Below are 14246 nucleotides of genomic sequence, written 5' to 3'. Positions count from 1 at the left end.
TTCCTTTCTTTCTTAGAATTATTTATTTTTAGTTTTCGGTGGATACAACGTCTTTATTTTATTTTTATGTGGTGCTGAGGATCGAACCCAGCGCCCCGCACATGCCAGGCAAGGGTGCTACCCCTTGAGCCACATTCCCAGCCCCCTTTTATATTTTTTGAAATAGGGTCTTGCTAAGTTGCTGAGGCTGGCTTTGAACTTGTGATCTTTCTGCCTCAGCCTCCCAAATTGCTGGGATTACAAGTGTGCACCACCATGCCTGGCATGATCTTGGTTTAATAGTATGGCTATGTCTCAGCTTTGTTGTGCCTTCTTGTTGGCACTGCCAGGGGGCCCCTAAGCATCAGGTGCTGGTGCTGGGTCTTTGGGCTGCTGGCTTCACCTACTTGTCAGTACCTGAGCACTGTACTCTGGGAAGCAGGTTTCAGACTTGTGTCCTACCTTCCAGGTGAGCAGCTATTCCTGGAGCCAGAACTGGTCATTCCCCACCGCCAGCACCGGCTCTTCACAGCCCCCACAGTCACTGGCAGCTTCCTGTCACCGTGGCCACCAGCTGTCACTGATGCCTCATTCAAGGTGAAGAGCCATGTCTATGGCCTGGAGGGCCAGGACTGCAAGTATACCCCAATGTTTGGACCTGAGGTTCGGACCCTGGTGAGTGATTGGAGTTGCCACTGGCATGGGGACCCTGAAGATGTAAAAACTGGCAGAACTTGGGAAGGTGCCCACAATTTAGAGAGGAAAGAAGGGAGATTGGGTGTTGAGTAGCTAGTCCTGTGGCTCCTGTCCCCTCTCCCCACTTTTTTTTTTTCCAGTAAAGTCTAATTTTTTTTTTAAATAAAGATAGAATTTGGAAGATCATAAGTCTTAAATCTGCTCTTCCTGGTCCCTTGCCTATGTGGGTATGCATACCTCCTGAGGTCAGCTCCCCAGGGCTGCCCTGCTCAGCTGGCAACAACATCTGTCCAGTGAGTGGCCAGATGCTAGGAGGTGGCCCCCTGAGTTTGGCCTGCCCATGCCTCCCTTGCAGGTCTTGCGCCTCGCTCAGCTCATCACGCAGGCCAAACAGACTGCTAAGTCCATCTCTGACCAGTGTGTGGAGAGCCCAGCTGGCCACTCATTCCTGTCATGGCTAGGCTTCAGCCCCACAGATCCAAATGGCCTATACCCAGCCAATGACCTGGATGAGATGGGCCAGGACAGCATCCGGAAGACAGACGAGTACCTAGAGAAGGCCCTGGAGTACCTGCGCCAGATATTTCGAGTATGAGTTGTGGAGCTTATCCCATATTCAACATGGTCCCCTCCCCAAAGAATTTATTCTCCACGGAATGACCAGCCAAGGGTCTGCACACATGGCCCCAACATGGCTCCTGTCCCAGGGCACGCCTGGGTTCATTTTGTGGGAGACAGGCCTACATCTTGGGTATAATGTCTGGGTTCCCCTTGTCGTTTACTATCAAGAAGCCATGGGGGGGGTCTGTTGTTGTGGCTCGGTGGTAGAGCACTCGCCTAGCAAGTGTGAGGCCCTGGGTTCAATCCTTAGCACCATATAAAAATAAATAAATAAAATAAAGGTATTTTTTTTTAAATAAATGAAAACAGAGAGAGACCAGTGGGTGGAGACCAGTCCCTTCTCTTCACCTTAATTGAAAGCAGAGGTGTTTTCTCTCTGCCAGCTCAGTGAAGCCCAGCTTGCCCAGCTCACGTTTGCCCTGGGGACCACACAGGATGAAAATGGGAAAAAGCAGCTCCCAGATTGCATTGTAGGGGATGATGGACTCATCCTCACTCCTCTGGGCCGCTACCAGGTAAAAGACTCATGTCACCAAGGGACATCCCCTGGTCATACAACCTGTTCTCAACCCTCCTTTGCCTCAGTAAACAGATTCTCTGGGTTGCTGGCAAAGAAGTGTTTTCTGAACTGTCTTCATAATCTTGGTTTCTAGATCATCAATGGATTGCGAAGATTTGAAATTGAATACCAGGGTGACTCAGAGCTACAGCCCATCCGAAGCTATGAGATTCCCAGCCTGGTCCGAGCACTCTTTAGGCTGTCATCCACCATCAACCACAGAGTGAGTGGGCTGCAAGGGTATCCTAATGGCTTCTAGAAATGGGTCACAGAGGATACTCCTGTCCCAGGGTGACACCCTCACCTTTGTGCCCCCATTAGGAGTCAGGGTGAAGAGAGAGCCTATGAGAAAGTTATCCCTGAGTTCTGCGGGGGACCTGGGAGGGAGGGTGCTCTGCTGTCCCTCATGTCACCTACTGTTCACACCTCATCTGAGCTCTTGTTTGTGCTTCAGTTTGCAGGCCAAATGGTAGCTCTGTGTTCTCGAGATGACTTCCTTGGCAGCTTTTGTCGCTACCACCTCACTGAGCCTGTGCTGGCCAACAGGCACCTCCTGAGCCCTGTGGGACGGAGGCAAGTGGCCAACCATGCCCGAGGCCCCAGGCTCAGTCTACGTTTCTTGGGCAGCTACCGGACACTGCTCTCACTCCTGCTGGTTTTTTTTGTGGCCTCTTTATTCTGCATTGGGCCCCTGCCCTGCTCCCTGCTCCTTGTCCTAGGATACCTCCTCTATGCCATGGCCATGACACTCCTGACTGAGAGAGGGAAGCTGCACCAGCTCTGATGAGCCAGCCACTGTCTCCAGAGCAGATCAGTGTGATTTGCCACACAGCCCCTTCCCTGGGCCTGAGGGGCCCTGGCAGGATACTTCCATTTTTCAGCTTCTAGGGGGTGTTTTCCTGCAGTGGGGGAGTAATCCAGAAGAAATAAATGGGTAAATCATCCAGGCTTGGCAAGAAAGAGGGCTTATGAACCACACAGTGTCCCAACCAGAGCTGACCATGGACCCTTCCTTCCTTCAGTCCAAGGCCCCAGAAGCCACTGAGCTCCTTCTCAGAGTTTTTATAACCATTTTAGGATTTTGTCATGTAATGCTTAGAGGCCAGTGTACCCATCGCTGGCTCTAGGCCTGTCCTCTCTGGGGCTCTGACCCAGCTTTGACTTTTAATCTCTGGCTGTCCTTGAAGTGGCATAGTAAGTTGGAATGTCTCTTCCTCATGAGATGCCAGCCTCCACTGCAGGGAAGAATCAAAGTTTCTAAAAAATTCTTGGAAAACTAGATAATGGCTCTCTGACTTAACTTTTAAAGCTAAATTTTCTACTGTATTTGGCAAAGCATTCTTAATGTTCTCCAGATGGCTCAAGGCTGGACCATAGAATTCCACTTTTCAGTTCCATGAAGACCCTCTCAGAGCACAGGTGCTTGTTAGGAGAGTGCTTCACCTTTGGCCCCCAAACCACTGAGCATGTCACTGAATGGGGCCCAGCTTCTGTGGTGCCATATCACACATGGGTATCACAGATGGGCACTGGTCTTTAGTGGGCAAAAGGGTATAGCAGAATCCTGCTAGTTTCTCTCTGCAACCAAAGAGCCAAAAGCATTGTTTGTATCTTCAATAAACCAAGTGCTCAAAACACAATAACCTTTGATAACACTGACATATTCATAGTATAGGACAATTACACATTCACTATCAATGAGAAATCACCAGGGGTCTCACTTTCTTTCATACTACAGATAACATAGTATACATACACCAGCAACAATAGCATCTCAGTGGTGACAAACCAAGCCTTTGTTTTTGGAGTATGTGTGGTTTTTTGAAAAACATTTCAAGTTGTAAATATTGGGCTTTGTATTTTGCTGTAAATCAAATGTGTTTTGGGGCCCACGACCAAAAAAAAAATCAAAGCAAAACTTGTAACTGACCATAGATCTGAATAAACAGGTCCTTGCTTCTGAGTGTTTTGGTGCCTTGGCTCATTCTCCAGAAGGTTTACCTAAACAGGGTCTCTGGGCAGTTGGGATCTATAGAACAGCTATAGCACCCTGATATCCCTTTTCTCCAGTGGCCACAAGCCTGTCCATTTGCTCATTGTGTTTCTCTCCCAGGGCATGGTAGGTTCATGTGCACAACAAAACCAAGGTGGATGTTAACACTGAAATGTCTGGTGGGAAGGATGGGGCTCCAAGGAAGGCATGCTCTGAAGTGGACTGAGCTGTGTGGATTTTGCCCTCTATTTCTCAACACATCAAAACTGGTCTTAATATCAAAATCTGACCATCTGTGGTTTCTAAAAGTTCCAAGTCATGGAAACAGCTAAAACAGCTGCACTGACCAGCCCTAGGTCAATATCTCACCATAAGCCGTCACTTGAGTGTTAAGGTCCCCCTTTCCATGGTCAGAGCCCTGCTGAATGAGCAGCCCACGTTAATAACACCTTTTCAATATTGATGAGGTGAATTTTTTGTTGTTTTGGTCAGTGCTGGGGATCAAACTCCTAGCCTTTGTGCATGGGCCAGAACTATCACTGAGCCTAACCCCCAGCCCACTCCACTAGAGATGACATGTAGCTTTTGCTTAACGCTTTTAGCTTGCTTCCTTTAACTCTGAAAACCAGAATTTTTAAGAAAAGGTTTATTTAGCTCACAACTTTGTGGGTTTTTTTTTTAATATTTATTTTTTAGTTGTAGTTGGACACAATATCTATTTATTTTTATGCTGCACTGAGAATCTAATCCAGGCCCTTGCACGTGCTAGGCGAGCGCTCTACCGCTGAACCACAACCCCAGACTTAGCTCACAATTTTGAATGCTTGAAAGTTCAAATAATGTGATATAGGTTCTGGCAAAAGCATGTGTGGGAGTGAGAGATCAAATCTCAAAAGATGAAACCTGAGAGAGTCAGGCTTATCACAATTCACTCTTGAGAATTCACTCACAATGATCTAAGGACTTTCTAATAGGCCCCATCTCTTCAAGGTTCATCACCTCTCATCACCATACTGAAGTTCAAGTCCCCAACACATGAACCTTTGAGGAACACAACATCCAAATGTAGCAGGGTCAAAAGAATTGCTGGCTGCACTTGACTTGAAACTTAAGCTATTTGGAGCACAGTCCTGAACAAGTATTTCCCAGCAGAGTAGGACCTTTGTAATTATACAGGATAGATCTGAACTAAAACTCAGCTTAAGGTGTACTGTGAAGTCCTCATATCATCCCCTCCACCCTCCCTCTCAGGTGAACATGCTATAAAATCCTTTAGTAGGGGATGGAAGAAATAAACACCAGGCCACTCTGATGCCTCTTCAGCTTTAGTTTACAAATGTCGTCTAAGAAACAGGTATTCCTTTTTTTAAAAAATTATTTTTTAGTTTTAGCTGGACACAATGTCTTTATTTTACATTTATGTAGTGCTAAGGATCAAACCCAGTGCCTCATGAATGCTAGTAAGCGCTCTACCACTGAGGCACAACCCCAGCTCCCAGACATCCCTTTCCATTACCTCCTCATCTTTTTAAAAAAAAAAATTTATTGTTGTAGATGACAGCATGCTTTTATTTTTTTATTTTATTTTTATGTGGTGCTGAGAATCGAACCCAGTGCTTCACACATGCAAGGCAAGCAATCTGCCACTGAGCTATAGCCCCAGCCTTCCCCATTCTCTTTTGTTCTTTCCTTCTTTACACAGTAAAGTCAGAGTCCGAGAGAAATTCCCTCTTTGGAATTTCTACTTAATCTAACTGTATTCCAGCTATAAAAATAGGTTTTGACTTTAATGTCCATGCCAGTCTCTGTGCTGCCTTAAGAGGTCAGAACAAAGAAGTGAAAGAAAAGGGTTTTTTTGGCCACAGCATAGAGTTACAGATTGGAAGATTTTTTTTTTAAGTCTTAACTCTTTAAGATAATATAATTAATAAAAATGAAGAAGATGGGGCTGGGATTGTGGCTCAGTGGTAGAGCGCTCGCCTAGCATGAGCAGGACCCGGGTTCGATCCTCAGCACCACATAAAAATAAAGGCATTGTGTTGTGTCCATCTACATCTAATAAATAAATAAATAATGAAGAAGAGCTTGGCATGGTGGCACATGCCTGTAATCCCAGCACCTCGAGAGGCTGAGACAGGAGGATTGCAAGTTCAAAACCAGCCTAAGCAAAAGCGAGGCGCTAAGCAACTCAGTGAGGCCCTGTCTCTAAATAAAATACAAAATAGGGCTGGGGATGTGGCTCAGTGGTTGAGTGAGTGCCCCTGAGTTCAATCCCCAGTACCAAAAAAAAAAAAAAAAGAAGGAAAAAAATAAAAGAAAAAGAAAATGCATATAAACCAGTAGCATTCGGAGACGCTGGTCAAGCTCTATGAGGAGATCAAGCACTTGCCTGGCACATGTGGAGCACTGGGTTCAATCCTCAGCCCCACATTTAGAATAACTAAATAAACAAAATAAAGATAAAAATAAACCAGTGGATGAAAGCTGGATACAAAAGTTGAAAAATATGCTTGACAATGACTTTTGCTCACATCAGAAAATCTATGGGAAAGTAAATAACTTGGCACTTGGGTCTGATGATGCTTTTCAGATCTTTGGGTCTCTGATCAGGAATCAGCTTCACAATTTTCCATATTTTTCATAAATATGGAGAAATGACTCCATACCAAAAACAGGGTTGAATACCACCACATTAGCCACCAGGCATCAAAGAATTTGGTTGTAACCATATTGAAAATCCCTCTTCTAATATTTCTTGACAGGTTTAGGCCAATTCTCATGTGAGTACAGAATCTTCAATTTCCCAAGGTCAGCCCGAAGGGTGGCCAGTTCTGTCAGGTTAAGCACCAGTCTTGCAAAGAGGATCCTCTAGTGCTCACTGATGGGAACATTCTGAAAGAAGTAGAAAGCTGCTGTCCATGCTTTCCAGTGCCACTTCTTTGCAGGAAACAGCTGCAGGTCCACCAGCTGTTTATGGCAGTGTCCATAGAATGCCTCAATGACACTCATTGGCCTGTTCAAACTTCAACTACAACAACAACTACTACTACTACCACTACTACTTCTTTTTCTTCTTCTTTATTCCTCTTCCTCCCCCCCCCCCCTTTTTTTTTGTACCAAGGATAGAACCCAGGGGTACTTAAACACTGAGCTACATTCCCAGCCCATTTTTATATTTTAGAGACAGGGATTCTTGCTAAGTTGTTTAGGGCCTTACTAAGATGCTGAGGCTGGCTTTGAACTTGGCATCCTCCTACTTCAGCCTCCCAAGCCTCGGGGATTACAGGCCCGTGCCACTGCACCAAGCTGGCCCATGCAAACTTCTATTACAACTCAACTTTTGTAGCAAGAAGAAAATATGTTCTTTCCTGTAGTCTTCTTGATAACCTTATAACCCAGGTTTACTGATATCTCTGCATCCATACAATCTGGCCTAGTGCAATGGTACCTCCTCCTCCTTGTCTCTCTCCCAACAATGTGGTGATGTTTTTATTTTATTTTTTTTTAAAAGAGAGGAGAGGAGAGGAGAGAGAGAATTTTTTAATATTTATTTTTTTGGCAGACACAACATCTTTGTTTGTATGTGGTGCTGAGAATCGAACCCGGGCCGCATGCATGCCAGGCAAGCACGCTACCGCTTGAGCCACATCCTCAGCCCTGTGGTGATGTTTTTAAAGGGTTTGCTTGTTTGTTTTTTTAAGTTGTTGATGAATTTTTATTCTATTTATTTATTTATATGCGGTGCTGAGGATTGAACCCAGTGCCTCACACAGATGAGGCAAGCACTCTACCACTGACTCACAACCCCAGCCTGTCACAAGGGTTTTAAATATCCAGTCCAGACTAGATGAGCTGTGGGTCAGTTTCTTCCACTGTCTAGTCTGGGTCTTCCTTTCACTAACACATCACAGATCAACTCCAAGCAGTTGCTTCCCCTCAAGACAGCAGCAGGTCCCAGGAAAACTGAGAGACCAGCCAGGGAGCATGGGCCTGATTTGTCTTTCTCCTGGCCTTCTTGGAGTCATGTCTAGGTATGTGCATACAGTTCAGAGACAACCACAGATTTTTCTTTCAATTTCTTCAATTTTCAGATGCCATGGCCTATAGAACCTCCATCCTCTGCTTTAAGTCAATAAACCTGTAGTGTCCTATTTGATGTCTAAATGACTAGAGAGAGCCCCCACAGCAAAAGCAGCTCTCCTTTCAAGTACTCACTCCCTTCCTAATTTTTGCCCCTCTCTGATGCCTTCAGACAACTGTTTTTCCTATTTTATCCACATTTCATTATGAATAGATTCTGTGATTATTGGAAGTAATTGGAAGTTAATTTTGAACCTATAATTGTATCTCCTGCTCAAAAAGTAAACTGCTATTAAAAATGAAGCATTAAGACCTACTGTAAATGCAGATGGTTCCAACGTTCAAGTCAGAGGATGCTTTTTAAGTCAAATGTACTCATCTAGACAGAACGTGGCTGTAGGCCCCGCCCCTCCTCCCTCCCCTCGGGCGTGTCTGTTCCCATGGCTACACGGCGCCAGGCCGGGTCAACCCGGCCACTAAGCTGAAGGCGGAGGCGGTGGCAGTGAAGACATGAGCGGGGTGGGGGTGGCGGCTGGGGCGCGGCCCCTCAGCTCGACGACCCCTGGCTCCCGGGCTACATCGCGCCCACGCCAGCGCCCGCTCGCGGGCCTCCAGTACCAGGTACCTCATCCCACACAGCTCGGGCTCAGCGAGGCACAGAAGCGGGTCCTGGACCTGGAGAAGAGCCTGCAGTTCCTGCAGCAGCAGCATTCGGAGACGCTGGTCAAACTCCATGAGGAGATCGAGCACTTGAAGCGGGAGAATAAGGGTGAGTCTTGAAGCTGGGACGCGAGAGACACGCAGCCCGTCTCTCCTGGTGCCCTAAACCCTTCCTGGGCCTGCAGCCAGAAGCACAGCACCATAAGTTCCAGATCCGTTTTGGGATACAGGGAGGGCACAGAGCAGTATTCCCTCACTCCTGGACAGGGCCAGGCCAATCTCATATTCATAAAAGTTTTTAAACAAGTTGAACATACTCAAGTGAGAGTGTACAGCTCAGTGAATTATAACCAAGTATCAAGGGCAGACACTGTCTGGACCTCTCCACGAGTGTCCATGTTATTCCCAGGCAGGGTCTTTCTAACTGCATCCTTGGGGTCTCCTCACCAGCTAAGCCATGCTTGACACAGAATCTGAAGCCTGTTGGGACTCTGGCCTCACTAGTTAGAGCGTCTCTGCCCATCACCTGGTCCCGCTTGCTTCAGTTTCTCTGGCCTGCTTCTAGTTTTGTCTTTATCTGGATTGACAAGGACTCAGTAATGGCATCTGTCATGTTAGGGCACCTTTCCACATATCTTCTTGAGTCTCACCCTGGTTCCTGACACCTGACCTGGCCAGCCCCATATCTGGGCATCACTTGATTATTGTCTTGCTCACATTTGCACATTCATGTCCAGGGCCTCCTGGAGGGCTGGGTTATCATGATTCACTTCTCTACCCCTGGAGCCAAGGCCTTGGCTGGCAGTGTGCCCTGCAGACATTAGGGACATGGTGGGAGATGAAAGAGAACAGCCAGAGGCATTTCTGGCCTAGGGCAAAGACTTGGTAGAAAAGGCTGGCAGGAACTACAAGCAAGAGCCAGTCAGCCATGATCACAAGCCAGGACTCTTGGGGACTAGGAGGGAGTAGGCAGGGCAGGCCAAGCCAAGCTTCTTCTTTCAGAGAAGCTATGGCTTTGAAAATGACAAGGAGAACATGTGCTTGCTTCCAGATCTCCACTACAAGCTAATAATGAATCAGAAGCCACAGAAGAAAGGTAAGGCTGAGGCCCCTTAGTGCCTGATAGGAAGTTACCTCTGTCTACTGCAGCCCCCATCCCCAGATTGCTCATGTCCATCTGGCATGCTAACTCAGTGGGAACTGGTTCTGGGGGAACTAAATAGATGCCACTTCCCCCACAGCTGGGTAACTTTATGCAGTGCAGCAGGTGTTCAGTCTCAAGGCCTGAGATCTGAGCAGATGGGGCTGCAGACCCTTCCTCATCTGAGCAGAGCTCCTGAATCAGGTGGGGGCCCTGGAACAGCCCCTTTCCTCCAGGGCTTCACTACCCTCTGGCTTCTCAGCCCTGTCTCTGGTCCCTTAAACCTTGGAAGAGGTGACTCTGGGTATACTCCCTATGAGAAATCTTTCCTGCCATCATCTCTGTAGACACCATGGGAATGAGTGGGGAAAGAAGCAGAGACTCAGCCTGCAGCACTTGTCCAAGACACTTTCTTGTCCCTGTTATGGCCCATTCTCCTTGCTTATTCCCTAGCCCAGCCCAGGGGTACCCCTATTGAGTTCTTGGGTTCATTCTTCTCCTTACCTTTAGAACATCAGGTGGTCTGACTGGCAAATGGTGCCATTTGGGAACATCCTATCTCAGGTGGTGCCCAGGGCTCTCCCTTCCTGAAGACATGCAGAAAATAGAGTGGAGGAACAACCCTCTGGTTTATCTGCAGATAACCTCTGGAGCAGCCCTAGCAAGCTGTTCTGGGCAAAGTGTAGCCCAAGTTAGTAGCTCTAGCCCTGCAGGACTGGAGGCCCTAATGAGACACCAGGAGAGGTTATGCTCTCACTCAGGACTTGATGTTCTTTAAGTCACAACTTCCTTGCTTTATGAATACCCCTCAGGAGACAACTTTTCCAGTGGCCTCTGTTCCTCTGGGAACTTGGCTGGGTATGGGGCTGCCTCAAGGGAGTGTTGGGTAGAACAGGCAGGACACATCCCCACCAGGTTTGGGGAGGAGTCCCCACAAACATTTAGGACTGAGGCCTGCGAAGGCCAGGAGGTTGGGACACGTGGGCTCTTGGGTGGTAGCTACTCTCATGTTGGGTTGAACCTTGCATGTTCTCTCTTACAGGCAGCATGTCCACATCAAGCTTTCAGTCCAACAAGTCCATCTCCAATTCAACAGTGTCAGGTGAGTGGGCCAGGACCCCCTATGTACTCTGAGCAAGGGCCCTACTGGGCCCAAGGCTGGGGTGGCCAGTATGGGTGCTGACCAGGGAGCTGTAAGCCCATAGTGGTCTTATGTTGGGCAGACTTTGGGAAGACCCCATGGATTCAGGGGAGAAGGGTTAGTTAAAGGGAGCCAAGAAGGGCAGTCCCTGGTACTCTGAGAGCTGAAGTCACAGGAGACTGAGGAGAGTGGGATAAGTCCGTGGCCCAGAGGGAGGCCTTGAAGGAAGGCTACCAAACAGGACAGGGTTGGGATATTGTTGCAGGGCAGCAAGATACTATGGCAGCTCCACCTGGGCAGGAGTGTGATCAGTTGGACTCACTGATAGAGGGGACTCCTAAGTGCCTGCCAAGGCCCCCAGTGGTCTCCCTGGGAGGATGTGCACAGACTGTCCAGCAGAAGGCCCGTTGACCTGTTATGCCCAGATAGGCAAGATGCAGGTGGGATGATCCTGCCCACAGAGCCCTTGCCTTATAACATCTTTTGAGGAATGAAGGGAGCAGAGAGCTTCTTCTCCCATTCTGACTGCCACAAGAGGCCAAGCTTCCTTACCAGTGGGCAATGGGCCTGGGCTTGGGCCTAGAGAATAAACCCATGCAGAGCTCCAGTGCTCTCCCCCAGTTCTATTTCACTCCAAATGGAAGCCAGCTTCCACCTGATTGTTCCGGCGTGTTCAGCAGGCACGACTCATAGACTTTACCCTCAGAACCCCAATTTATTCCTCCCATCAGACCTTCCAAGGGAGGCTCTTTCCATCTCCTATTTACAGAGGAAACCGGGGCAGGGGCAGGGGCTTCTTGGGTGCAAGCAGCTGATCCCAGAGGACTTGGGCAGTGACTGGCCCTGTCGGGTCTGACCTGCAGCCAACTCTCAAAGCAAGGCAAGGCCCCAGCCCAGCTCCAAGAGGCAAGAGTCGAAAGCTGATGCCCCCCAGAAGATGGACCTGGAAGAGGAGCCATTCAGTGCTGCCCTATTTCACAGCAGCAAGCTGGACAGAGTCCCTGGGGTGCAGGGGCAGGCCAAGTAAGGCTCACCTGCATCAAGGCACAGGCCTGCAACCCAAAGGCCCTAGGCTTGCACTTAGTAGGTTCCCACCCTGGGAACAGCAGATTTCTTCACCCACTTCTCCATTGGCTCATGAAGTCAGCCACCAGGCTGTCTGTTGGGTGCTGCCTTCTTCCTCTTCCCTGGGGGTCCTGGAGGGTCCCTGTGCTGACAAGGGCCCCCAAGAGAACCAGTTGCAGCTCCTAAACCTTTCTCAGAGAAAAGAAAAAAACCGATCTGATTTCCAAATTAGTTTTTTACCAAGAACACAGTAAGCCTGGTGTGGTGTACACCTGTAATTCCAGTGACCAAGGAGAATGAGGCAGGAGGATTGTAAATTCAAGGCAGCCTCAGCAACTTAGTGAGGCCCTGTCTCAAAGTAAAAATTAAAAAGGGTTGGGGGATGTGGCTTAGTGGTTAAACATCCTGGAATTTAATTTCAGGTATCAAAAAACAAAAACAAAAACAAAACCAACCAACCAACCAACCAAACAAAACACACACACACACACACACACAAACCACACACACACAAAAACCCCAAAAACAAATCCACACCACAGAGCACAGTGAGTGGGCCTGACTGATTATCTTGGAGTTGGGTGCCTGCCTTTGGAAAGCACTGGGCCAGCAAGGCACAGCAGAACTAAAATCTGGTGACCACTGTTTCTTGGACCTCCCTGGAATGCTAGAGTACATGATCTGGAATAGTGTAGTTAGTTGGACAGGATCCCACTTCTCTGAACAGACCTAACATTCCCTAGAGACCAGCCTGCAGTGAGAAGACCTGCTGGCCATGAGGTTAGGACCCAGTTAGCTGGTCCCCACTTCCCGGAATACCTATCCTCAGTGTACCTTGAAGGGGAAGGGACAGGTCCAGGTGGCTGGTTCCAAAGAACACACCTGGTTCCCAAAGAACCTTGGTCAGCAGAAGGGAGCCAGGCCCAGCATAAGATATGTAGATGGCCCTTTTCCCCTCATGGGCCCACACTGGCATGGACACTGCTGTGGGAAGGGTGGTAAGATCAATTCCTTAGGCCACCTCTGGGCTGCTGTTATGACATTTCAGAGACGAGGATGCGGAGAACTCTAATTCAGGGGCCACCTTTGTGGGGGTCACCCAGCACAAGGGCAGGCAGGTGACAGGAGCAGCTCCCTTGATGAGCCTGCCTCCACACCTGCGCAAGCCCACTACAGTACAGCAGTGCGAGGTAGTCATCCGGCAGCTGTGGAACGCCAACCTCCTACAGGCACAAGAGGTGAGGCCTGGGCAGGGCATGGCCTGGCACCTCTACAGGCCCTACCTTGTACCCCACCATGCCTCTCTTCTCTTTCAGCTGCAGCATCTCAAGTCCCTTCTGGAAGGGAACCAAAGGCCAAAAGCTGCCCCTGAGGAGGCTGGGCCTGGCTCTATAAAGTGAGTGCCCCTGTGCCACTGCCCCAGCCACCAGTGGGACCTAGTGTGGGGCTCACTGCTGACTTCCTTCCCCAGGGACCAGGAGGCCACTCAGTTCCCCAAGGTCTCGACCAAGGGCCTCTCAAAGAAATGGTGAGTTTCCTGGCACAGGAGAGTGGGTAATAGTCTGATGGCCACAGGGAAGAGGGCTGGTCTCAGGCAGGGCTGCCAGCTCTCAGTCCAGCTTCTACCCCAGGGGCCCAAAGGGCTTGAAGATGCTTACAGTGACTGCCCCTTTCCCCATTCCCAGCTTGATTCTGAGCCCAATGCCTGCAGCAGAGCGTGGTATCCTGCCCGCACTTAAACAGAGCCTTAAGAGTAATTTTGCGGAGCGGCAGAAAAGGCTGCAGGTGGTGCAAAGCCGGCGCCTGCACCGCTCAGTTCTCTGAGCCCAGTGCCCACAGCTGGAGGCTAGCTCTCTGTGCAGCAGTTCATATGCTTTCTACTACTTTTAAGCCACGATGTATTCCAAGACTGGGGAAACCCATGACAGATAAAGTACTTGATCTCAGAATTGAGAAACTGTTTATTTTCTAGCTATTATTTTGCTATTCTGCATTAAAACAAAACCAAATTATGAAATAAATATTATGCTACCTGTTGAAGACTGAAAATAAAACTTGTTTCTCCAAGTCCTAAGTCTCCTTCCTCACTGGCTATCAGTTGTTTTCTCCTGGCCATTTGAAGTAACTCTCTGCTAGTTTGGAAGGGACCTGCCTGGGCAGCCAGGGCTTGCTCATCCCATGAGTTGGCAACTCTCCCAGAAAAGAAGCATCTCCCTGGAGGCCAGATGGTTTTCCCCTCCCTTGTCTTGGCCAGGGGCTGCCTTTCCAAGCGATGATTATTCTGGGTCTCCTGCCCAGACTGGACACTGCT

At 48.6% G+C, this 14246-nt stretch overlaps 2 protein-coding genes across 11 annotated transcripts in view; both read left to right on the top strand.

The window, feature by feature from the left end:
• Smpd4 (sphingomyelin phosphodiesterase 4) overlaps nt 1-3818 on the top strand; it is a 28077-nt gene extending 24259 nt beyond the window's left edge. For all 8 annotated transcript variants that reach the window (XM_046421091.2, XM_046421094.2, XM_046421093.2 and 5 more), the window contains 5 exons: nt 449-654; nt 1031-1264; nt 1680-1811; nt 1950-2078; nt 2310-3818. In XM_046421091.2, the coding sequence (XP_046277047.1) occupies nt 449-654; nt 1031-1264; nt 1680-1811; nt 1950-2078; nt 2310-2639 (1031 nt within the window). In that variant the 3' untranslated portion in view covers nt 2640-3818. The remainder of the gene's footprint in view (nt 1-448; nt 655-1030; nt 1265-1679; nt 1812-1949; nt 2079-2309) is intronic.
• Nucleotides 3819-7418: 3600 nt separating this feature from the next.
• Nucleotides 7419-14002, top strand: LOC124077050 (coiled-coil domain-containing protein 74B). 3 transcript variants are annotated; one of them, XM_046421261.2, is made up of 8 exons: nt 7419-8697; nt 9640-9684; nt 10772-10831; nt 11734-11893; nt 12984-13173; nt 13252-13331; nt 13407-13463; nt 13621-14002. In XM_046421261.2, exons 1-8 carry the CDS (start codon nt 8439-8441, stop codon nt 13757-13759), a joined length of 990 nt encoding a protein of 329 aa, XP_046277217.1. In that variant the 5' UTR covers nt 7419-8438; the 3' UTR covers nt 13760-14002. The 3 variants fall into 3 exon arrangements, with proteins under 3 accessions (XP_046277217.1, XP_046277215.1, XP_046277216.1); XM_046421259.2 differs by having other exon boundaries at nt 12984-13331; XM_046421260.2 differs by lacking the exon at nt 9640-9684 and having other exon boundaries at nt 12984-13331.
• Nucleotides 14003-14246: the final 244 nt, after the last annotated feature.

This window comes from Marmota monax, unplaced genomic scaffold, assembly GCF_021218885.2.
Source record: "Marmota monax isolate L192 unplaced genomic scaffold, Marmota_monax_Labrador192_F-V1.1 WCK01_AAM20220418_F8-fsc00157, whole genome shotgun sequence".
Classification (NCBI taxonomy): Eukaryota; Metazoa; Chordata; class Mammalia; order Rodentia; family Sciuridae; genus Marmota; species Marmota monax.
The sequence above is the reverse complement of the archived record's forward strand: the minus strand, read 5'-3'. Positions and strand labels throughout refer to the sequence as shown.

Excerpts from the sequence above, each read along its gene's own strand:
- LOC124077050 (XM_046421259.2), top strand. The coding sequence starts at position 8,439 with ATGAGCGGGGTGGGGGTGGCGGCTGGGGCGCGGCCCCTCAGCTCGACG. Across the intron at positions 10,832-11,733 it reads CTCCAATTCAACAGTGTCAG|CCAACTCTCAAAGCAAGGCA; the intron begins GTGAGTGGGCCA and ends TCTGACCTGCAG. Across the intron at positions 13,464-13,620 it reads AAGGGCCTCTCAAAGAAATG|CTTGATTCTGAGCCCAATGC; the intron begins GTGAGTTTCCTG and ends CCCCATTCCCAG.